The sequence below is a fragment of the Symphalangus syndactylus genome, chromosome 8 (genome assembly GCF_028878055.3).
Source record: "Symphalangus syndactylus isolate Jambi chromosome 8, NHGRI_mSymSyn1-v2.1_pri, whole genome shotgun sequence".
Lineage (NCBI taxonomy): Eukaryota > Metazoa > Chordata > Mammalia > Primates > Hylobatidae > Symphalangus > Symphalangus syndactylus.
In genome coordinates, this window is record NC_072430.2 from 49397723 (window position 1) to 49422501 (window position 24779).

Genomic DNA, 24779 nt, shown 5'->3' on the forward strand with positions numbered 1-24779 from the left:
TTCTCCTGCCTCAGCCTCCCGAGTAGCTGGGATTACAGGCGCCCACCACCACGCTTGGCTAATTTTTGTGTTTTTAGTGGAGACGGGTTTCACCATGTTGGCCAGCCTGGTCTCGAACTCCTGACCTGAAGTGATCCGCCCGCCTCGGCCTCCCAAAGTGCTGGGATGACGCGTGAGCCACCATGCCCGACGTGAGGACAGGAATTTTATACGCATGGAATGCAGGAAAGGACCTTGTAATTTTTAACACGTGACACTTAGTGGCAGATGAGACCTAATGAAGCCAGGCCCACCTTCCACACCAGATTATAAATTCCCCTGGAGCAGAGGGTAAATGTTTTATTCACCAACATGCCCAGATCCCTCGCAATGCCTACGCTTGACAAACACCTGTTGTGAACAAGTGCACGAGGCAGCCTAGGAGAAGAATTAGTCTCCACGAGGAGAATTAGTCGGGCCTAGCAGCTAGAGTATTTCGAGGTCATCCTAACTGGGTTCCACTTTTGAATTTTTGGTTTTTTTGGAGACAAGGTCTCGCTCCACTTGGGAGCAAGGTCTCCCAAGCTGGAGTGCAGTGGTGGGACCTCAGCCTCCGGGGGAAGCTGGGGCCAAAAGTGCGCGCCACCATGCCTGGTTCTTATTTTGGGTTTCCGGTAGAACTCTAGCTATTGTGCCCAAGCTGGTCTCGAACTACTGGGTTCAAGCAATCCTCCAACCTCGGCCTCCCAAAGTACTGGGATTACAGGCGCGAGCCACTCGCCCGGCCGGGTTCCACTTCTGAAAGCTTGGGGAAGCCGCTGGGCCTTCCAGGAAAAGTGCTCCGCCTCCCGACGGCAGGGAGAGCCCCCGGCCCGGCTATCTTTCCAGGGCCGAAAGCTAACAGTCAAGACGCGAAACGAGGAATTCGGGTCAGGGTGGCAAAGCAAAGCGCGATGACAGTGAGGACGACGTCTAGACGCAAACATACATCAAATCGGGCCGAAGCCCGCTGTCGCCTCGCAGGCTGAACCTGGCACCCGGGGCAACGCTTGACCCCGGGACGAGACGCTCTCGTCCGAGCCAAACTACATCCCCCGGCGTGCACTGCAGCGCCCGCCCCTCGCCGGCTGGCGGGGTCCGGGAGGAAGGCGGCCGAGCTGCCCGTCCCGCAGGTCCCCTAGGGCCGTTTCGCTGCGGCCTTTCCCCATCCCGGACCCGGCACTTCTCGGGTTCTGCGACTGCCGCTCGCCCCGGCGCGGCACCGCTCCCTCAGGAGTCGCCTAGGCCGCGCAGTCTCCCGACTTCTCGTCAGGCTTTCGCGCCGGCGCTCCAGCAATCACCGGCTGGAGAAGGTGGGCGTTCCGGCTCGGGAGGACCCTGCCGCGGCCCCGGAAGAGCCTCGTCCTGGGCGGCGGTGGTGCGGCGGTCGCCGTTATGGCCACTGGGCTGGGAGGCTGACCGCCGGGCTAGGAGAGGGCCCAGGGCCCCGAATCTCGGTGGCCGCTGCTCGAGCGCGGCCTGCGCCATGGCCTCCTCCGCCGCCTCCTCGGAGCATTTCGAGAAGCTACACGAGATCTTCCGCGGCCTCCATGAAGACCTACAAGGGGTGCCCGAGCGGCTGCTGGGGACGGCGGGGACCGGTGAGGCGGGGGTGGGCCACGCCGTGGGGAGCGCAGCCCCGCGCGCTTTGGAAGGAAGATTCCCCCACCTTCCTCCCAGACCCGGGCCCGCGTCTCCTCCCTCCGCGTCCTCAGACACGCCCCCTAGGGCTGGCTTGTCCCAGCCACAGGTCTCCCTGCTGCCACTGAGAGTGAATTGGGGAAGCGCCCAGGGACGGACCTCGGGGTTCAGTTCCCTGGGATCCTTCTATGACCTTCCACATTTTCTCATCTTTTTTCACTGCGGCAAATAGAGCAGAGGGGCTTTTGCATCTGCGGTCCTGTAATGCAGAGTGCGTTTCTTTCGTAGCTGTTTTTGTTTGTTTTATGCATTTAAAAGCACTAGTCTCAAGACAGGTCTAGTTTTCACCAGACTGACAGAGGATCCGTAGCACAGAAAAAGGGTTAAAAACCCAAAGGAGTCATAATTTGCGGGTGTTGGTAAATACCAGTTATTGGAGGGTAGAGAGCTGGCCTTTAAAACCTGATTGTGGCATTTAGATGTGGTCTTGTTTTGAACGTTTTTACTGCTGAGACTGTTTACTACCCTTAATTTCATGATTCAGGTTGCTGCAAGTTCTGTCTGGAGGAGCTAGAGTTTTCTGGCCCTAAATCCATAGGAAAACCTGTATAGTTCTTGGCCTCCGGATATATAGAACTTGGTGGCAAGGACAAAACTTTGTTTTATTGCTTTTATTTAAGAGTCAGAGCTTGGGTGTTTGCTCAACGAATTACTCAAGGTCATAGGAATTGAATGACTGGTGAGAATGAAATTCATGTATTTATATGTATTTATTGTGAGGGTGCTGTGTGATAGGTGCTGTGTGCCAGGTGCTGGTGAATTGTGAGGCACCGTTCTAGGTGCTGGTGAATATTGCAAATTACAGTGAAAAAGATACGAACATCCCCATTCTAGTGGGTAGGTGATAAACAATATATAACTATTAAGAGGCAGTGTTAAAGAATACGGGAAAGTAAATCAGAGTAAAAGAATAGGGGATGGGACTTCAGTTTTATTTTATTATTATTTATTTATTTTTTGAGACAGGGTCTCACTCTGTCACCCAGGCTGGAGTGCAGTGGCATAATCTCGGCTCAGTGCAACCTCCACTTCCCAGATTCAAGCAATTCTCCTGCCTCAGCCTCTGGAGTAATTGGGATTACAGTTGCGCCACCACCCCTCGCTAATATTTTTTTTTTTTTTTTTTTTGAGACAGAGTCCTGCTCTGTCGCCCAGGCTGGAGTGCAGTGGCGCGATCTCGGCTCACTGCAAGCTCCACCTCCCGGGTTCACGCCATTCTCCTGCCTCAGCCTCCCGAGTAGCTGGGACTACAGGCGCCCACGACCACGCCCGGCTAATTTTTTTTTTATTTTTAGTAGAGACGGGGTTTTAGCCAGGATGGTCTCGATCTCCTGACCTTGTGATCCGCCCGCCTCTGCCTCCCAAAGTGCTGGGATTACAGGCGTGAGCCACCGCGCCCGGCTTCCCCCTCGCTCATTTTTTTTGTATTTTTAGTAGAGACAGGGTTTTGCCATGTTGGCCAGGCTGGTCTCTAACTCCTGACCTCAAGTGATCCACCTTCCTTGGGACTTCAGTTTTAAATAGGGTGGTTGTTAAAGTCCTCTCTGAGGAGATGGCATTTGAACAGAGACTTGAATGAAGTGAGGGAGTAAACCAGAAATCTAGGAGAAGTGAGTGTCAGAAGGAGGGAATAGCACTGCAAATGCCTTTAAGCAGAAATGAGCTTGGTGTGTTCAGCGAAGAGCAGGAAGTTCCATGTGTTTGGGATGGAGTGAGCAAACGAGAGCGGTAAGCAGGGCCAGATCATGTAGGGCCTTGTGGACCATGGTGAAAGACTTGTGCCTTTTTCTAAATATGATGGGATGCAGTTAAAAGATATTGTGCAGAAGCATTGTGGTATCTGATTTATGTGATTGAAAAGTAGACTGCAGGCAGGGCATGATGGCTCACACCTGTAATTCCAGCACTTGGGGAAGCCGAGGCGGGCAGATCACTTGAGGTCAGGAGTTCAAGACCAGCCTGGCCAATATGGTGAAACCCCACCTCTACTAAAAATACAAAAATTAGCCGGGCATGGTGTCAGTTGCCTGTAGTCCCAGCTACTCAGGAGGCTGAGGCAGGAGAATTGCTTGAACCCAGGAGGCGGAGGTTGCAGTGAGCCGAGATCATGCCACTGCACTCCAGCCTGGGCAACAGATCGAGACTCTGTCTCAAAAAAAAAAAAAAAAAGAAAGAAAACGAAAAAAGTAGACTGCAGGCCAGGCATGGTGGCTCACACCTGTAATCCCATTACTTGGGGAAGCTGAGGCAGGAGTATTGCTGTGTTGAACGATTTTGAGACCGGCCTGGGCAACATGGTGAAACCCCATCTCTACAAAAAATACAAAAATTAGCCAGGCATGGTGGTGCATGCCTGTAGTCCCAGCTCCTGGGGAGGCTGAGGTAGGAGGATGACTTGGGCCCTGGAGCTGGAGGTTGCAGTGAGCCAAGATCACACCACTGCACTCTAGCCTGGACCACAGAGCAAGACTCTCTCAAAAAAAAAAAAAAATGTAGACTGCATTTTCAACGTGGCACTGAATTAATTTTTACAATGCCGATTTCTATAAGGCTAGATAATGCAAAAGAACATTGCTTTGAAAAATAGAAAATTGAATTCATTATTACTATGGTTTGAATGTCCCCTCTAAAACTTACGTTGACATTTATTTGCCATTTTAATCATATTAAGAGGTGGGACCCATAAGAAATGATTAGACCATGAGGGCTCCATCCTCAGAGATTGGATTGTTATCGTGAGAGTGGGTTGGTTGTTGAGAGAGTGGGTTAGTTCAGCCCTCTCTTGCTTGCCTGCTCTCTTGATCTGTTGTCCTTCCATCTTCTGCCATGGGGTGACCCATGGGTAGCAAGAAGGCCCTTGAAAGAATCAGCCCTCTCAGCTTTGGGCTTCCCAGCCTCCAGAACTCTGAGAAATACATTTATTTTCTTTATAAATTACCCAGACTCAGCTATTCTGTTATAGCAACATAGAGCTAAGATAGTTACATTCACCTTTGTTGTCTACCCAGCCTTTTTCTCCATCCTGCAAAGAGGACAATCAGAAATATGTGAATTTCTTTTCTTTCTGCTTTTTTTTTTTTTTTTTGAGATACAGTCTTGCTCTGTCGCCCAGGCTGGAGTGCAGTGGTACAATCTCAGCTCACTGCAACCTCCACCTCCTGGGTTCTAGTGATAAGTGATTCTCATGCCTCAGCCTTCCGAGTAGCTGGGATTACAGGTGCGTGCTACCACACCCAGCTAATTTTTGTATTTTTAGTAGACACGGGGTTTCACCATGTTGGCCAGGCTGGTCTCAAACTCCTGACCTCAAGTGATCTGCCCGCCACGGCCTCCCAAAGTGCTGGGATTACAGGCGTGAGCCACTGCGCCCAACCTCAAAATACTCAAGTTGCTGGTAACAGACATAGTTGTTTAATGGATAAGTAAAGAAAATATATACATATCCCTAGAATTATAATAAGTCCAACAACTTTACCTCTTATTCACTACCTCGTTCACGCTGCTCAATAAATATTTGTTGAATAAATTGAATTTATCTAAGCAAACACATGGTGCCTCATCTCTGAATCCTCTTTTTCTAGTTCAGAGACCACATCATAAAGTTTTCAGAGCTTTAATGCCCATCATGAATTATTAGGCACAGCATAATGTACATAATACAGCCCTTGCATGTAGCTTATGCTGTGTAATTAAATTCAGTCATTTTTCAGTAAACACTGAGAATTATTATGTATCAGCCACTGTCTGGGCTCTGAGGACTTCCAGAATTCTTACCTTAAACAGAAAGAAACGGCCGGGCACGGTGGCTCATGCTGGTAATCCCATCACTTTGGGAGGCCTAGGCGGGCGGATCACAAGGTCACGGATGGAGACCATCCTGGCCAACATGGTGAAACCCCATCTCTACTCGAAATACAAAAATTAGCTGGGTGTGGTGGTGTGTGCCTGTAGTCCCAGCTACTGAGGAGGCTGAGGCAGGAGAATCGATTAAACCCGGGAGGCAGAGATTGCAGGCGACAGAGCGAGACTCTGTCTCAGAAAAAAAAAAAAAAAAAGGAAACAAGCCTTACAACAAAGTGTGTGATTAATCCTAAAATAAAGTTCTCTGAGACCATAACAAGGGCTGGACTTGAGCATGGGGAAGAGGGGGAAGCTTCAAAAAATTTCAAACTGAATATAAGGGGTTGAATGGGAGTTTGCTAGACGGGAAGTGCGAAGCGGCAACACAGGAGTAAAACATGGAATACTCCCAACTCTGGAGCTTAGAATGTATGTGGGAAAGTAGTAGTAGAGGGGCAGGTGAAACAGCCAGATTGTGAGGGGATCTCAGTGTCACATTGAGACATTGGACTTGATATGGAAAGTCAGTAAAGGACTTAAGCAGTTGATTAATGTGGATTTTCTTTTAGAAGGAGGGCATTAATGGCTAGACAGGACAAGAGAGAGCACAAGAATCTGGGTACAGGGGACTGTGTTAAGAGCCTTTTGGGCAGTCGCCTTGCTAACAGGGGAATTTGTTTAACACAGGGTCTCACTCCTGTCTCCCATCATCCAGGGTGGAGTGCAGTGGCACCATCAGTGCTCACTGCAGCCTTGGCTTCCTGGGCTCAGGTGATCCTCCCACCTCAGCCTCCTGAGTAGCTGGGACCACAGTTGCATGGCACCAGGCCTGGCTAATTTTTTGTATTTTTAGTAAGGGTTTCCTGTGTTGTCCAGGCTGTTCTCGAATTCCTGGGCTTAAGTGATCCACCCACCTCAGCCTCTTAAATTGCTGGGGTTACACGTGTGAGCTACTGTTCCCGGCCCAAGAGGTGGTTTTGAGGCAGAAATTAACCGATATGAGGAGGGAGGGAGAAAGGTTCCAGGGTGTCTGAATTTTTTCACTTGGTCAGCTGGGTGAATGATGAACTTAAATAAGAAACATAAGAGGAGAAGCAGAGTTTGGGTTGTGGATGAGAATATCAAAGGTACTTGTAGAACAGAGATCATGACATATGTCCATTCTAGCCTCACAAAATATTTCTTCTGCCATTAAAAATAACGTATGGGGGCCAGGTGTGGTGGCTCATGCCTGTAATCCCAATATTCTGGTGTGGTGGTTCATGCCTGTAATCCCAACATTTTGGGAGGCTGAGGCAGGAGGATTGCATGAGGTCAACAGTTGGAGACCAGCTTGGCAACATGGTGAGACCTATCTCTACAAAAAAAAAAAAAAAAAATTAGCTGACTGTGGTGCTGCTCACCTGCAGTCCCAGCTGCTCAGGAGGCTGAGGCAGGAGGATCACTCGAGTCTAGCAGTTTGAAATTTTAGTGAGCTGTCATCACATGATTGCACTCCAGCCTGGATGACAGAGCAAGACTCTGTCTCAAAAAAAAAAAATTTATGAAGAAATATGTGAATTGAGAGGCCATATAATATAATATTTAACAGCAAGAATTCAAGAGCCAGATTGCCTGAGTTTAAATTCACCTTTTAGTAGCAGTATGACCTTGGACAGGTTACTTTAACCCAATTAGTTTTTCCTGCAAAATGGGGGTAAATCATAATATCTACTTCATAGGGTTTTTGTGAGGAGTAAATGAGTTAATATATGTAAAGTCCTTAGAATATTGCCTGATAATAGAGCTACTAGCCATTTTATTTAAATGAAAATTAAGAATACCAGCCCTGTATACAACTATCTTACCTTTTTTTTTCCAGAGTACTTATTTTCTGACATATTAGACGCTTTCCACATTTATGATATTTATAGTTTATTGTTTGTCTTCTTTTCACTAGGACAGTGGTTTCATTGTGGTCCATGAACCAGCTGCATCAGCATCATCTGGGAACTTGTTAGAAATGCAAATTCTCAGGCCCCACCCCAGACCTATTGAATCAGAAAGTTTTAACAAGCAGTGTGTTTTCACAGCCCTCCAGGGGGTTTCTGATGAAGGCTAGGTGTGAAAGCCACTGAGCTAGAATATAAGCTCAATGTTGTCTTTTTTTCACTGTGTTTCATAAGTACCAGAACAGTGCCTAGCACAGACTAGGTGCTCCATAGATACCTGTTGGATGATGGAATATGTGAATAGTGTGTGAATTGTTGGAAAGAAAATATTGATATATGATTGTGATTTATTTCTATTCTGTTGTCCACATTTTCATTACTTTAAAAATGGGTATATTCCACCTATTAAAACAACAAAAACAGTATTTCTCCAAAGTACAGTCTCCATTCACTTTCTGCCTTTGAATGATACTAGAGACAATGTGTCCTATTTTAGGAAGTTTTTGTGTCAGTAACTGTCCATTACCACTTACAATAATTATTAATCCATTTAATATTTCATTAACTACCTATGGCCGTAATTTCTACTCTTGGTTTTACAACCTCTGAAGAGGTCTCTCCAATTACCTCAGATTACTATAATGTGCTGTAATTTCTTAATCTAATCAATATGTTAAATGCCTGTGGTCATGATTTCTAGTTTTGGTTTTGTCATACCTGAAGACATCTCTCCATATGTCTTAATGTGTATCGTAAAAATATTGAAAGTTTTCCATTTTAAATCATTTAGATCAGTATGTATAACACAAGACCCTATTATTTTCGGAGCCAGAAAAAATAATCACTGTGGAGTAGTATAATCAGCTGGCCGATAAGCACCAATTACTTACAGACTGTAGAATTTTAACTATTCTAACTCTTCATGGGTTTTTTTTTTTTTTTTTTTTTTTTTGAGATGGGGTCTCTCTCTGTCGCCCAGGCTGGAGTGCAGTGGCACAATCTCGACTCACTGCAACCTTCGCCTTCCGAGTTCACACCATTCTCCTGCCTCAGCCTCCCGAGGAGCTGGGACTACAGGCGCCCACCACCACGCCGGGCTAAGTTTTTGTATTTTTAGTAGAGATGGGGTTTCACCGTGTCAGCCAGGATGGTCTCGATCTCCTGACCTCGTGATCCTCCCACCTCGGCCTCCCAAAGTGCTGGGATTACAGGCGTGAGCCACCGCGCCCGGCCTCTAACTCCTCATATTTTCTACTGAATTTTGTTTTTGCTCTTAGGTTCTTCCTGAGTATTTACTTTCAGAAACAATGGTGGTTCCTATTTATTGAGCCCTTATTATATTTGGCACTTGCTAAGTGAATGTTATGTGTATTATTTCTTTTAACCCTTTCAAACAACCCTTACGAGGTCAGTAGTCTTATAGTCCCTATTTGCAGATGAGGAAACAGGTTGGTTGGGAGGGATCTGTTGCTTTTAACTCTTATATGGTATGGGATCTAGTCAACTGTCAAGGTATACAAATAAAGGGTGTAAGTCCTCCATTTTGCCACAGTGAGGCGCCAAAAGCAAAGTAACCACATATTTATGAGCTGGTGAAACTGAAGTTATTTCCACAACTTTAAAGGGCCAAGATTAGGCATTCTTGGGCTGGAAATTCAAATCCCCATAAGGAGGAGAGGCTGCCCACCTTGGTCAAACGTTAAGGTAGGCTTTCTGTAGTTCTGTTTTTCAGAGCTGTCTGTTTCCATTTTACTCCATGTCAGCATCCACCCAGTTTCCCAAAGGAGACAGAGTTGGTCCCAGAGAGTCCCTCACATGTGACTGACTTGGGCAGGCTTGTGGGGTGGGGGATAATGGCATTTGAAGTGGTTCATTCTTGTTCATGGTGCCCATTCTCCCCAGGATGCCACCTTGCTGTTTGTAGCTGATTGTAGCATCAATTCTAACTCCCTAAAAAGAGGAAGAGGTTTTTTGTTTTTTCAACAGATTTTACCAGTTGTTAAAGGGTATACTCTGGGAGCACAAAAATGCCCCTCAGTTGTATACAGTATACAGTTGTTTAATGTACAGAAAAGCCTTGGACTGGAAGTCAACACACTTACACTGCAGAACTAGTGCTGCCATACATTTGCTGTTCCGATGACTGTGGGGCAGGCACTCAGTTTCTCCAGGGTCTAGTGTCCTCAGTGGTAAAGGCAGGAAGTTAGACTAGATGATCGCTGAGGTACATCCTAGCTCTAGCATTCATTGGTTTCATAATTCTGAGCCTAAAGAATTTTTTAAAAGCTGCTGTTGATCCCTGTCAGTTGGGTAGAGATCAGCCTCTTGAATTATCTGCCTCTGGCTTTATCATCACAAGAAATGATTTCAAAGGTTTCTGTTTTGTTTTGTTTTAAATCTTAGAAGTCCAGAAAGGATCTCATAAACATAGTGAAGTTCTGTAAAAGTATGTTGTTATAGAGCACTTATAAGAGGAAATGTGTTTTATAAAATCAGGTAGGAAATGGAATATTCTAGCACACAGAAGTTAGTGAAAGGAGAGAGGTTCTGTGGTCTTCTTCTCCCCCTTTCATTTATGTAGTTACATTCCTGGAATCATTCTAGAATTTACCTCTTGAGAATGCAGATTTTCATACCCATTAACAAAGGAAGAATAAAGGAGGAGAATTTATGACTAAACACAGTGGTAGAAAAGTCTAGGAAAGGAAGGAGCTAGGAAGGGAATGTGTGTATGTGTACAGTACTGCTTCTTACTGTCTGGCTTGGATCAGGAGTGAGCTTACCTGAGTTTGGAGATGTGCTGACTCAGAGCAGTGATGATGCTCAGCACTTTTGGGACAGCTTATTACAAAATAATGCAATACTGCTCCATGGAAGTAGCCGTTTTTGACTGTCGGCATTATTTCAGTACTGGTAGCTAAGAATACAGTCCCCTCAGGAATAGTAATAGCTGCCTTGGTGCTCATTTCAGTTACATCATAGATGGTCAAGAGTCATACCGTTTGCCATGGTGAACCTTCCTCTACTTTTTTTTAAACAACAAACAGCCATGGATTTTGTGAGTGGTATGGAGAAAAATGTCTGAAGTATCTTGTGTATATTAAGGGGGTGTCACACAACAGTGAATGAGACATAGTAAAGGGTGTGTTGTCATTTGCTCTTTCAGGCAGTAGACACATCTAAGGAGGTTTATAGTTCTAGGATCTATGGCACAGTAAAAATGATAAAATAAATTTCCATGTTTCCGAGGAACTTTGTCTCAAGTTGAGATTATAGAACATATGCATCCGAAATGATTTACGGTCACTTAAAAAGTAGAATACATGGACAGGTGTGGTGGCTCACACCTATAGTCCCAACACTTTGGTAGGCTGAGGTCGAGGATTGCCTGAGCCCAGGAGTCAAGACGAGCTTAGGCAACATAGTGAGGCCCCATCTCTACCAAAAAAAAAATCAGCTGTGTGTGGTAACGTGCACCTGTAGTCTCAGTTACTTGGGAGGATGAGGCAGGAGAATTGCTTGAGCAGGTGGGAGGATTGCTTCAGCCTGGGAGGTCGAGGCTGCAGTGAGCCGTAATCATGCCACTTCACTCCAGCCTGAGTGAGACTGTCTCAAAAAAAAAAAAAAAAAAAAAAAAGATACAACTGACATTAGATGCTGTTGTGATTAACAAAATGTAAATCCATATAAAGCATTACAGTGACATTACATCTTATGTAGGATTGGGTTCAAAAGTCAGGGCTTGGCCGGGTGCAGTAGCTCACGCCTGTTATCCCAGCACTTTGGGAGGCCTAGGTGGGTGGACTACACAAGGCCAGCCTGGCCAACATGGTGAAACCCCCTCTCTACCAAAAAATAGAAAAATTAGCTGGGTGTGGTGGCATGCTCCTGTAATCCCACCGCTCAGGAGGCTGAGGCACGAGAATCACTTGAACCCAGGAGTTGGAGTTTGCAGTGAGCTGAGATGACGCCATGGCACTCCAGCCTGGGCAACAGAGTGAGACACAGTCTCAAAAAAAAGCCAGGTCTTAAGATGAAAATCAGAGTAGACAAATCATCTAAGAAAATCTTAGGACAGCAACTGAATACCCACGTGCCATTTCTCCATAAGCCCAGCTCATCTGTTCTCTTTTGCAGCGGAAAGGCTGAGGTGGATGGATCACTTGAGGTCAGGAGTTTGAGACCAGACTGGCCAACATGGTGAAATGCTGTCTTTACTAAAAATATAAAAAAATTAGCCGGGCATGGTGGTGGGTGCCTGTAACCCCAGCTGCTCGGGAGGCTGAGGCAAGAGAATCACTTGAACCTGGGAGGCGGAGGTTGCAGTGAACCGAGACTGAGCCACTGCACTCCAGCCTGGGCGACAGAGCGAAACTTTGTCTCAAGAAAAAAAAAAATTGCTCTTTAGTTGGTGGAAGTGCTGCTGGCTTGTGTTTAGGAGTCACATTGAAAAATACATAGCTTTAAAAGGCCGTATCCCCATATGTGCAACAGCATAGATGAACCTTGACTTTGTGCTAAGTGAAATAAGCTAAACACAAAGGACAAATACCGTATGATTCCACTTAATGGTGTACCTGGAGTAGTGAAATTCATAGAATGGGGAGGTGTTTAATGGGTATGGAATTTCAGTTTGAGATGATAAACAAGTTCTGGAGAACAGTTAGTGGTGATGGCTCCACAACGGTGTGAATGTACCTAGCCACTAAGCTATACACTTACAAATGGTCAGAATGGTAAATTTTATATTATATGTATTTTGCCAGCCTAGGTGATAAGTGAGACTCCGTCTTGAAACAAACAAACAAACATTGTAAACGTTGGTAACTTTGTGGTGATAAGTAGATTATGTGTAGATTTCCAGGGAGAACATTCATTTGGATGTATAAATTTTTTTTTTTTAAATCAAGCTCCTCTTAAACAGAGCTAATTTTTGCTTGCTAGATGTGAGGGGATGACCTACTTTCTCATTTTATAGTCAGTGAAGGAGGAGATGAGGTCCCAAAGAAATGAAGGAAATTATCTAAGTTTACATGCTGAGGCAGGCCCGAACCTGGCACCAGAACCTCACCCCGCTGACTAACCAGGAAAGGCACTTGTATGCCTTTCCCCCATACAAATGTTTACCGGGTGACAGCATTCTGGTACCACCTTCATAATTTTTGCCATCCAAGTATCATTATTACTGTCACTTACATTTTATTTATTTTATATATTTTTTTTTTTTGAGATGGAGTCTCCCTCTGTCGCCCAGGCTGGTGTGTAGTGGCATGATCTCAGCTTACTGCAAGCTCCGCCTCCTGGGTTCACGCCATTCTTCTGCCTCAGCCTCCCGAGTAGCTGGGACTACAAGCGCCCACCACCACGCCAGGCTAATTTTTTGTATTTTTTAGTAGAGACGGGGTTTCACCATGTTAGGCAGGATGGTCTCGATCTCCTGACCTCGTGATCCACCTGTCTCGGCCTCCCAAAGTCCTGGGATTACAGGCATGAGCCACCACGCCCAGCCTTGTCACTTAAATTTTCTTTATGTCAACTTATTTCATGTAAAATACATTTATTTAAAACAATGTTATTTAAAAATGAAACTTGCTATCATATTTTAGATGGAAAACCTGTAGTATAAATGATCAGAAAATACAATGAAGACAATACTGTTTTAGTTAGATGTTTGTTCTGAAGCTGAAGCCTGTTCTATTTTTGTTCAAAGGGGAGATTAGTAATTTTTAGGTATTAAAGATACACTCAACCAAAGGGACGGAATGGGAAAGGCTGAAAGGGGAATGAATAACGTTCTCATCATTCAAGTCATTGCCGGTGCCACACGCAGAGAAAAACAAGCACCACACCAGACAGCCTCTCAGCAAGCAGAGTAGGTGGAATTTTTATTTTGAAGAAAAGTAGTGTACGAGTTAACTTAGAAGTGGTTCACTGTGGGAGTGAAGGTGAGGGGTTTCAGAGAGTCACTACTGGTAAACATTCTTTTTTTTTTTTGAGACAGAGTCTCGCTCTATCGCCCAGGCTGGAGTGCAATGGCACGATCTCGGCTCATTGCAACCTCCACCTCCTGGGTTCAAGCATTTCTCTACCTCCGCTTCCCAAGTAGCTGGGATTACAGGTGCCTGCCGCCATGCCAGCTAATTTTTGTATGGTTAGTAGAGACGGGGTTTCACCAGGTTGGCCAGGCTGGTCTTGAACTCCTGACCTCGTGATCCACCTGCCTTGGCCTCCCAAAGTGCTGAGATTACAGGCATGAGCCACCAGGCCCTGCCGTAGGAAGCTTATTCTAAGCAGAGGGAATGGCCTTTACAAATGTGTGGAAATAGTAATAAGCATTTGAAACTTATCTATCTTTTCTAGAAGAGAAGAAGAAATTGATCAGGGATTTTGATGAAAAGCAACAGGAAGCAAATGAAACGGTGAGAACAAGGAACAAATTTTGTTTCTTCTACCTGGTGTTGGTCCTTTCCAGAAGTAATGCTGTGAACTGATCACAGATTAACTGTTCCTGTCCATTGATCTTGATTTTGACTATTTCTTACTAAATGAAGCCAGTTGATGGGGATGGTTGTTGAGGAGGTTTGGCAAACAAATGGGTGAAGCCTGAAGATGTTCCTGAAATATGACTCTTTGGTAATATATTGCTGATGTGAGTAGTAAGGGCATTCTCATACTTTTACCCAAGCAGTCTTTTAAAATCTGTTGTTTTTGTTTGTTTGTTTTGAGACGGAGTCTCACTCTGTCGCCCAGGCTGGAATGCAGTGGCGCAGTCTCGGCTCACTGCAAGCTCCACCTCCCGGGTTCATGCCATTCTCCTGCCTCAGCCTCCCAAGTAGCTAGGAATACAGGCGGGTGCCACCACACCTGGCTGTTTTTTTGTATTTTCAGTAGAGACGGGGTTTCACCATGTTAGCCAGGATGGTCTCGATCTCCTGACCACATGATCTGCCCGCCTCGGCCTCCCAAAGTGCCAGGATTACAAGGCGTGAGCCACCGTGCCTGGCCTAAAATCTGTTTTTAAGAGCTGGCCATTAAGATAGGTTACTGGTCAGTGCGGTGGCTCACACTTGCAATCCCAACACTTTGGGATGCCAAGGTGGGAGGATCACTTGAGGCCGGAAGTTCAAGACCAGCCTGGGTGACATAGGGAGACCCCCCCATCTCTACCAAACAAAAAAAAATTACCGAGGCGTGGTGGTGCATGCCTCTGGACCCAGCTACTCAGGAGGCTGAGGTGGGAGGATCACTTCAGCCTGGGAGGTCAAGCATTTGGTTAGCCACAATTGCACCACTGCACTCCAGTCTGGGTGACAGAGTGAGACCTGCCTCCAAAAAAAAAAAAAGAAAAGTTACTGTTCTTTGTTAAACTTACTGTCACAGAAAATGTAGTTTAGAGGTAATTCTAACCATGTCCCTTTCTGTCTTAAGAGACAACGTAGGAGCTGGAGTTAGTACCTCAGGCAAGACATGCATGAGTCTCAGTTGGTACCCAAAGTTTGTCAGAAGTTGGTTCCGTTTACTGAACAGTTTAACAACTGCTTCTCTTCACCTGTGGCTTTTCTTAAAAAAAAAAAAAAAAAAAAACTTTTTTTTTTTTTTGCCCCAGCCCTATGGAAGCAAGAGTCCTTTGACTCCATCTCATCATACTCTAGCTTCAGCAAACCCATTAAGATTGGGGCCAAAATTCTGGTCCTTGCTAGTACTCCGCAGAAATAGTTGCCCCTGTATTTGCTACCCTAGAGCAGATGGAGAAAAAATTCTCTTTTGGCCAGCGAACTTCCTTCTTGCTTGTTGAAGATCAACGTTTCAATTTCCCAATTATCCCAATGAAGTTCTGAGAAGGAAGCACATCTGCATCCTTTTCTCTCTTTTGCATCTGTTTTAAGAAAGACCAGGCCACTAGACTGTGGGAACTATCTTCTTCCTAATGGGAGTACTGGGAGCTTTTCTTAATACCTGTGTACAGCTGGGCATATCCATGATACCTGTTTGTAGCCATTCTCCTGTTTCAGTTAATACCTTGGTAGCATTTTTAAAACCTTCTAGCTACTACTGATTTGTTTGATGCTCAGATACTTGTTTTCTCCAAACTCAGCAAAAGTAATAATCCTATGCCTACCATTCCAGGCAGATGAAAATAATTTAGGGCCTCTTGTGAATGTGTCCAGGTGTTACGTTTTACTTACCCCAGAAAAATGGAAGTCTGATTCCCCTAAAGCAGCCTGCTCTGGGGTAGGCCCCTGGTTCTCTCTGACATGGAGACAAACTTAATTGATTTTCAGAAAGAGGAGCAGGAGAAGGGAAGAACCCTGATGCCAGACCCCTATCATTTTTAATACAGTAGATTACAAAGCACTTCTTGATGGCAATGTTCAATCATACCAGGCTAAAAACTTGGTATATTGAAGAGAGCTGAGAGAATTTGAAGATTTTGAATCCTGACTCCTTTTCTGTTTAATTTTTTTTTTTTAATGTAGAGATGAGGTCTTGCTATGTTGCCCAGGCTGTGCTCAAATGATCCTCCTGCCTCGGCTTCCCAAAGTGCCGGGATTACAGGTTTGAGCCACTGTGCCTGGCCCGGACTCCTTCTTTTTGTGTAATCTTGAGCCAGTTTCTTTAAGTCTTATATATGAAATGGAGCATTTCCTACCTTACTGATTTGTTGTGAGGATTAAATGGAGAATGTATATAAAAATGTTTAGTAAGCTATAAAGTACTTCTATTTTAACATTCATTCATTCAGTTCATATATTTTGAATGCCTGCTCTGTGCTTGCTGGGCACTCTGCAAGGCATTCAGAATGAGGAGAACATGCCAGACATGGTCCCTGCCTCATGGAGCATATGGTTATTTACTTGGTGTAGTCCAAATAAATAAGTAGTTTGATTAGTCCAAACTAGGCATATTTCCAAATGAGTGAGGGAAGAACCAGGCTATCTGCTCACTACTTTCTGCCTTCCCAGCTGGCAGAGATGGAGGAGGAGCTACGTTATGCACCCCTGTCTTTCCGAAACCCCATGATGTCTAAGCTTCGAAGCTACCGGAAGGACCTTGCTAAACTCCATCGGGAGGTGAGAAGCACACCTTTGACAGCCACACCTGGAGGCCGAGGAGACATGAAATATGGCATATATGCTGTAGAGAATGAGCATATGGTAAGTTTTAGCTGTTTTTTTGTTTTGTTTTGTTTTTTTCCCTCAAGGGCCTGTGGTACAAAAATTAACTATATTGTTCGGGTATTTCATGTTATCAGTGTATACTAGACTCTTGTTTCATTTTTTTCACCCTTATCCTCTTTTCTGCATCCAGTTCTTGTTACCCCTTGGTATCTGCTCTATTTAATGCAGGCCTTTCGAACCATATGCATATTTAGATTTCTTTTTATCCTTAATATAATACAGTCTTATAATAAAAAAAACCCAGTGCTTTGTATGTAGTAGTATGTAAATGTTACCTATTCTTATTATCTGGATTCTGTATTCTGACCCATTGATCTAATTTGTTTTCTCTTTGATCTTTTTTATTCTCTCATATAAATTTTAGAATCACTTTCTCGGGTATGCCTGGAAAATTCAGTTAGGTTTCTAATTTATCAGAATATTGTTACAAAATCAATTCAAGTTTTCCTTTACCTTGATGTCAAGGTGGCCCAACAACTGAGATACAGTAGCCAATGCAGGGCACTTCTCGAGAAGGAGCTTTTTATCATTTTATTCTGTGGTAATGGAAAGTGAGCGAGACTGCCTCTCTAGCTTTCAGGATTCTGATTTATAAAATTGGACTAATTGAACATCTGTATTCTGCAACCATCTAGAGCAGCTAGATCGTTAAAGGAATAAAACGTCTGAAAGATTAAATGTGCTGCATTTGGTCTGTCTTCCACAAACACAACACAAAGTAGAAATTCTCTGGCAAGTAGCGTGGCAGAGAAATGGAAAGGGGCCCACCAGTGCAGACTGAACAGAGGTAGAAAGGCTCATACTACAATTTTAAACAAATCCTGTTTCACGATGCATCCTGATTATAGTTTAAGAGACATTCAGGATGATATTGGCTTGACATTGCTGATGCCAAAACTAGATCCCTTGAGAATGAAGTACTGAAAATTTTCAAATGGATGCATGAGGGATTGTCACAGATTAGAAGCTGACAGAAGATCACTTGTAAAGGGAGACTGGAAAAAGGCAGGCAGGTGGAGCTGGTTAAAGTGGGAGTTGTAAAAGTGACTTTAGTCATGTTGCCAGAGTTGGGGAGGAAGTCCAAACAATTTTGCTTTAAAATTATGAGTTTCAGAAATTATTATTATTATTTTTTTGAGACAGAGTCTCGCTCTGTCGCCCAGGCTGGAGTGCAGTGGCATGATTTTGGCTCACTGCAAGCTCTGCCTCCCGGGTTCACTCCATTCTCCTGCCTCAGCCTCCCAAGTAACTAGGACTACAGGTGCCCGCCATCACGCCCGGCTAATTTTTTTTGTATTTTTAGTAGAGACGGGGTTTCACCGTGTTAGCCAGGATGGTCTCGATCTCCTGACCTTGTGATCCACCCGTCTCGGCCTCCCAAAGTGCTGGGATTACAGGCGTGAGCCACCATGCCTGGCAAGTTTCAGAAATTATTAAAACATAATTTAGGTATCCATACCTTCAGTAAAATTATTGTTCCAAATCTGTCTGAAGTTCATTTATGTGATCTGATCCTTTCTTGGTCATTTTTTAGCCTACTTAGTTGAAAATCTTCATCTTTTATTTTGAAAACCTTTTTCCTTCTTCCTTTGTGCTAACCTAACTGGTTTTATTTGAACCTCATTCAGTGGTTTCCTCGTCTACTGGTCTGTATGCCATTTATTAAGTGAAAATGCTACAGAGCACCGGGCACAGTGGCTTACACCTGTAATCCCAGCACTTTGGGAGGCTGAGGCTGGTGGATCACCTGAGGTCAGGAGTTCGAGAGCAGCCTGGCCAACATGGTGAAACCCTGTCTCTACTAAAAATACAAAAATTAGCTGGGCGTGGTGGCGGGTGCCTGTAATCCCAGTTACTCGGGAGGCTGAGGCAGCAGAATTGCTTGTGCCCAGGAGGCAGAGGCTGCAGTGAGCTGAGATCTTGCCACTGCACTCCAGTCCGGGCGACAGAGTGAGACTCCGTCTCAAAAAAAATAAAGAAAGAAAGAAAGAAAATGCATCTTGCTGCTTCTGCTGTGGGAGCCAATCTTTTGGCTCCTTGATGGTCATACCACCAGTGGTCACCTGCTCTGTAATAGGCCTCTGTGAGCTGGGTCCCTTTTGATTGTGTGTGTGTGTGTTTGTGTGTGTGTGTGTGTGTGTGTGTGTGTGTGCGCGCACACACACACACTTTGAACAGCTAAGAACTTGGAGCTGCTCCATTTCTGTCAGTGGTTGTTAATTCTGGCCTGACAAGGCTACTTTTGTCTTCCTGCTGTCTGTATTTAGGATTACAGGTGGAGTAAAACTTCGGTGGGGATTTAGAAAATTAGGGCAGTTGAGAAATTAGGGCAGGTGGGGAAGCTTGCTCAAGCCCCAGATACTAACTTCCCTGAGACCAAATCACCCCCAGTGTGGCAGCCTCAAGGTTTTTTGTTTGACCTTAGGTGAAGTTCTTTTTGGGGCTCACCAAGAGGGTAACCACATATGTTTTTTCCAGAATGTGGTAGTGTCTCAGAATTCTACATGATTTCTTTAGATGCTGAAAAAGAAGAATGTAGTCATCTAGGCAGTACCACCCTGAACCTGCCTGATCTCAAAGCTAAGTGAGTCAGGCCAGGTTAGTACTTGGATGAGAGGCCCCCTGGAAATACCAGGTGCTGGAGGCTTAAAACGAAGAACAGAATAGCTTATTCATGGTCCGTCAATCCTCATACAAGTCGAGTGGGAATCTTCAGTGAATTAACCTTTTTCTAGGGCTGCAGAGTTTAGTTGGTTTGCTCATAGCACTATTGAAGTCACAGGCTATATGTATTATCAGGTAGCTCCCACATCTGGGCTGCCACCTTTCAGAAGTTGATAGTCCAGCAGGCACATGGACCAGTTCAGATTCATCACAAACACAAGGAAAGTGCTCTGGTATTTTTAATCCATCTTTCCTTGCCTCACATAACTGTAAAAGGCAGTGGAGTTGGGGGTATTGTGATCCTATTGATTGGATTTCAGGTTCTGCTTTAGTCTGTGACCTTGAAAAGAATCATTAGCTTCTTTGGTTCTGTCTTAAAAGGAATGAAAATTATTGCTCACTATATCCCTTCTAACATGGAGAAGGTCATGAGGAATATGCTGGCAATGAATTTATAATGGAAAAAGTCTAACATTTCTCTCCATACTCCTTTCAGAATCGGCTACAGTCTCAAAGGGCAATGCTTCTGCAAGGCACTGAAAGCCTGAACCGGGCCACCCAAAGTATTGAACGTTCTCATCGGATTGCCACAGAGACTGACCAGATTGGCTCAGAAATCATAGAAGAGCTGGGGGAACAACGAGACCAGTTAGAACGTACCAAGAGTAGAGTAAGTCTGGGCAGACAGGGAAAGGGGCAAGTATGGGGCAATTAGGGGGCCACTGCACCTGGAAACTGTACTAAGGCCAAAAGCTACAGCAGTTCTGTATTCAGGGAATAGTCTTTTTTAAGTTCTTATGCTTTTCTCAGTTTTTATTATTATTTTTTTTTTTGAGATAGAGTCTCACTGTGTCACCCAGGCTAGAGTGCATTGGCGTGATCTCCACTCACTGCAACCTCCGCATCCTGGGTTCAAGCGATTCTGTTGCCTCAGCCTCCTGAGTAGCTGGGATTACAGGCATGCGCCACCATGCCTAGCTAATGTTTGTATTTTTAGTAGAGACGGGGTTTCGCCATGTTGGCCAGGCTGGTCTCGAACTCCTAACCTCAGGTGATCCACCCACTCCGGCCTCCCAAAGTGCTAGGATTATAGGCGTGAGCCACTGTGTCCGGCTGCTTTGCTCAATTTTTAGTTTGCTTGGCTGAGAGATCTCTCTTAGAAGCAATTTTACCCCTAAGATTTAGATATCATTGGAAATTTTTGCTTCAGTGAAGGGAAAAAAAGATGGAAGGAACCTGATTTCTATGCTTATAAGATTACAGGAATTAATAAGGATAAAGTGGCTGCATTCTCTCTTTGGCAAGAGAAATAATATGTCAAAACGCACTTAAGGATTCAAAGCTTCCAATCTGAGATTTTAATTTCTCACACATCTAATAGGGTATTCTGCTATTCTTAAGAAAACATCATCTGCTTATACCCTGTTATTTAGAGCCAAGGCTATTTTCCAGATTTCAAAGAATAGTACCACAGTTTATAGATTTATAAATTATGCTTCAGTGCTGGACTATAACCCCTTACGATTATGTAAGTAAAAGTAAAAAAAAAAAAAAAAGTAATAGGGAAAAAATCTCTAAGGATTATCCAGTAAGGTAAGCTGGATCATTGTGGAAAGAAAACAAATATTTAAACCAAATGATGACTATATCAGGGATCTCTAGTCTACTGTCACTCTGAGAGCCTCAGAAAAATAACTCATTTATTTTTTCCTTTCCATAAATGAGTAAACCTACATAGGAATTTTTTAGTTTTTTAGAGACAGAGTCTTGCTCTGTCACCCAGGTTGGAGTGCAGCAGTGCAATTATAACTTACTGTAGCTTCAGACTCCTGGGCCCAAGTGATCCTCATGTGTAGCTGGGATACAGGCATGTGCTACTGTGCCTGGCTAATTGTTTTAATTTTTTGTTAAAACGGGGTCTCACTATGTTGCCAAAGTTGCTCTTGAACTCCTGGGCTCAAGCAATCATTCCACCTTGGCCTCCCAAAGCACTAGGATTACAGGCATGAGCCACTGTGCCCAGCTGGAATTTTTTTTTTTTTTTTTTTTTTTTTGAGATGGAGTCTTGCTCTGTTGCCCAGGCTGGAGTGCAGTGGTGCAATCTCAGCTCACTGCAAGCTCCGCCTCCCAGGTTCACGCCATTCTCCTGCCTCAGCCTCCCGAGTAGCTGGGACTACAGGCGTCCGCCACCACGCCTGGCTAATTTTTGGCATTTTTAGTACAGACGGGGTTTCACCATGTTAGCAAGGATGGTCTCGATCTCCTAACCTCATAATCTACCTGCCTCAGCCTCCTAAAGTGCTGGAATTACAGGTGTGAGCCACTGCGCCTGGTCGGAATTTTGTAATTAGTACAATTTACCAATGGAATGCTGTATTCTTAATAGCAGAAGGCAAATCAATTTGAAAAACATACTGTGGCCAAGATTTGGACAGGAAAATACTAGCTCAGTGTGAAGATTTGAGTAGATTTTCTTAATAGCTATAATTCTCCATTAAGTCAGAGTAATGCCCTGCCCTCTTCAGTGAAAATTCATAATAAAGTACTACATTCAAGGCAAGCTATGGAGAATGTAACTTGCTTACAGATTGTGTGGGTTTTGGTTTTTGAACATAACAGGTAGATTGGTTGAATTTAAAAGCCAAGGAGGCTGGGCTTACACCTGTAATTTTAGCACTCTGGGAGGCTGAGGTGGGAGGATGGCTTGAGCCTAGGAGTTTGAAACCAGCACGGGCAACATAGCGAGACCTCATCTCTACTAAAAATCAAAAAAAAGGAGCAGGGTGTGGTGGCGTGCACCTGTGATCCCAGCTACTTGGGGACAGGTGGGGGTATTGCTTGAGCCTGGGAGGTCGAGGCTGCAGTGAGCTGCGACTGCAGCACTGCACTCCAGCCTGAGTGACGGAGTGAGACCCTGTTTCAAATAAATAAAAGCCAAGGAATGAGCTGAGAGGTCAGCTTACCAAGGCCACTGGGGAATGGGAACAGATGGCAAGTAGCCATCTGCTGGAGGTGAAATATCCTCCAGCTGTCCAGATTAGTAGCAAGCAGTTGAAAGTTCCATGGAGGTTAATTCTTTTCACATTTCAACGTAACTGTCTCTTAAGAGGGCAAAGAAAAAAGATAACCAGATTCCAAAAGCAGTCACAGATCAGCCTACAAAAACAAATGCCAACTCAAGAGGCTGTCCTGGAATTTGGCTGATGAAATTCAAATCTTCAGTTGCTCTACAGTCACTGGCTGGCCGGTCTGCTTGCTACACTTGAAGCCTTCCCTTTTGGAGTAGCCACGGTAGAAGATTAGCTCAGTCTCAGGAGTCCATCCCCAGCAGCAACCTAGGAAGATGATTCTTAAGCCTACTTGATGAGTACTAAAATATCTTGTCCTTTCCAGGTTCTCTACTTAACACTCAAAGGCCATCATTTAAATTGGCTTGATTTCTTGGAATTTTTCAACATATATCCCTTAATGCCTACTGTTAATCTAGGGATATTCAATTGTACAGAGTATACTTTTTAAAGAGGGAAATAATCACTATTTTCTCTTCTCAGCTGGTAAACACAAGTGAAAGCTTGAGCAAAAGTCGAAAGATTCTCCGTTCAATGTCCAGAAAGTAAGTTTTTTTAAAGTCATGAAATTTCTCTTAACTCAATGGCTTTCAACCAAAAAGCTTAAAATAGTGACTTACAAAGGTCCTAATAAAGCACCTCAGCAGTTGACGCATAGTCCCTGTATACTCAGGACCACCCAGCAGACCAGAATAAATACACTAAGGAATATGGTCTTGGATAATTAAATAACTCAGGATAAAATCATTTGTTGAAAGTATATACTGCTTTGACTTGGAGCAGTGAAAAATTTCTCCACTGAAAGGACATTTAATCACAGCTGATGTTCTTTAGAGAAGGCAACACTTGGGAATAACAGCTTCCTATTCCTTGAAATATAGTTCTATAATCTCAGCCGGGTGCGGTGGCTCATGCCTGTAATCCCAGCACCTTGGGAGGCTGAAGCGGGCAGATCACAAGGTCGGGAGTTCAAGACCAGTCTGGCCAAAATGGTGAAACTCGTCTCTACTAAAAATACAAAAAAAATTAGCCAGGCGTAGTGGCGGGCACCTGTAAGCCCAGCTACTCAGGTGGCTGAGACAGAGAATTGCTTGAACCTGGGGGGGTGGAGGTTGCAGTGAGCCGATGGCACCACTGCACTCTAGCCTGGGGGACAAAGCGAGACTCTGTCTCAAAAAAAAAAAAAAAAAAAAAGAAAAGAAAATTTGTAAAATCTTGATTAGAAAGCAGTTTTCACTTGCGTAGTACTTGCTTTTGGCTCTGCTTGCCCTTCATGGGAGTCAGCTCCTTTTCTGGAAGTTCTATCTTGTAGGGAAGAAGTGGACTTTTAAAAATAAAACCCTTGTGGAGTTGTCAGGGTTCGTGGGCAGTAACTGAGCCAAGATGCTGCAGAATCTGCTGGCACTGTCAGGTTGCCCAGAGGACCATGAGCATTGCTTCATGCAGGCATTTGAAATAAAGGTCCAGAAAACACAAGCTGTTTCAGGAGAAGAATGGAATTCCAGTGCATCTAAAGGGTGGTAGAGCTGATGACCTCCTGTATAGAGCCACCATGGTTCTCAGTTAGTGAAACAGCATATGCCATGCATCAGCTGGCTGTGGTTTCATTTCCCAAGAAACAGGATTGACTTCAGTCACAGCAATGACTTGATTCAGTTTCATTCAGCTCTGTATGGACTCCTAGCCTGATAAATAAGTCCTTCTTTGAAGATCAATATTTGAATTGTACTAACTGCCACCAATAAAGTAGTCTTTACCAAAAATAAAAAACAAAATCCTTGAGTGCTAACAGCAACAAATCCAGGGCAGAAATACTGCCACTGAGGTTGAAGTTGGGGGTAAGAGGGTATTGTACATGACCTTGGGCACAGGTGGCCTAGCATGAAACAAAACTACAACCCACTCATGGAACTAGCAGGAGGGGTGGGATTTTCCTACAGTGATAAATTCCTTGTGGAATAGGGAGAAACCTAGAGTGAACATGAGAACCAGAGGTTGGATTCTTTGTGTAAACAACAGATAGTAAAATTTTTAAGCTCCTCTACTACCTTTATAACATCCATTTGGGTTGATTGATAGGAGAGCAAAGGGAAAAATAGGGCAGAGGGAAGTAGTTTACAAGAGATTGAAAGGTATTACCCAGGCTTCTAGTTACTTATCCTAGGGCAGGACCCATCCTGAGCTGGATATATATTTGATTACTTTTTCCAGCTAACCCTTCTTTCTAGAAAAAGCTATTTTTAAAGGAAGTAACTACTATTTGAACACATTTCAGAATCCATTTTTATGCTTTGGTTTTTATTGTCTCAGTTTAACATTTATGTGAGGTAGACAGTGTTATCCCTAAGTGACAGCTAAAGAACCTTATGAGTACTTCC

The 24779-nt window shown here is 44.3% G+C and overlaps 1 protein-coding gene across 7 annotated transcripts in view; it reads left to right on the top strand.

Annotated features, from left to right (window-relative positions):
• Nucleotides 1-1084: 1084 nt before the first annotated feature.
• Nucleotides 1085-24779, top strand: part of VTI1B (vesicle transport through interaction with t-SNAREs 1B) — a 28374-nt gene continuing 4679 nt past the window's right edge. For 2 of the 7 annotated variants that reach the window (XR_010122092.1, XM_055289063.2), the window contains exons 1-5: nt 1085-1619; nt 13851-13909; nt 16454-16645; nt 19830-20003; nt 22885-22946. Coding sequence is in view for 4 of the 7 variants with exons in the window: in XM_055289063.2 (XP_055145038.1) it covers nt 1505-1619; nt 13851-13909; nt 16454-16645; nt 19830-20003; nt 22885-22946 (602 nt within the window). In the remaining 3 variants the exon portion in view is untranslated. The remainder of the gene's footprint in view (nt 1620-13850; nt 13910-16453; nt 16646-19829; nt 20004-22884; nt 22947-24779) is intronic. The other 5 variants (XM_055289065.2, XR_010122093.1, XR_010122094.1 and 2 more) reach the window with 5 other exon arrangements.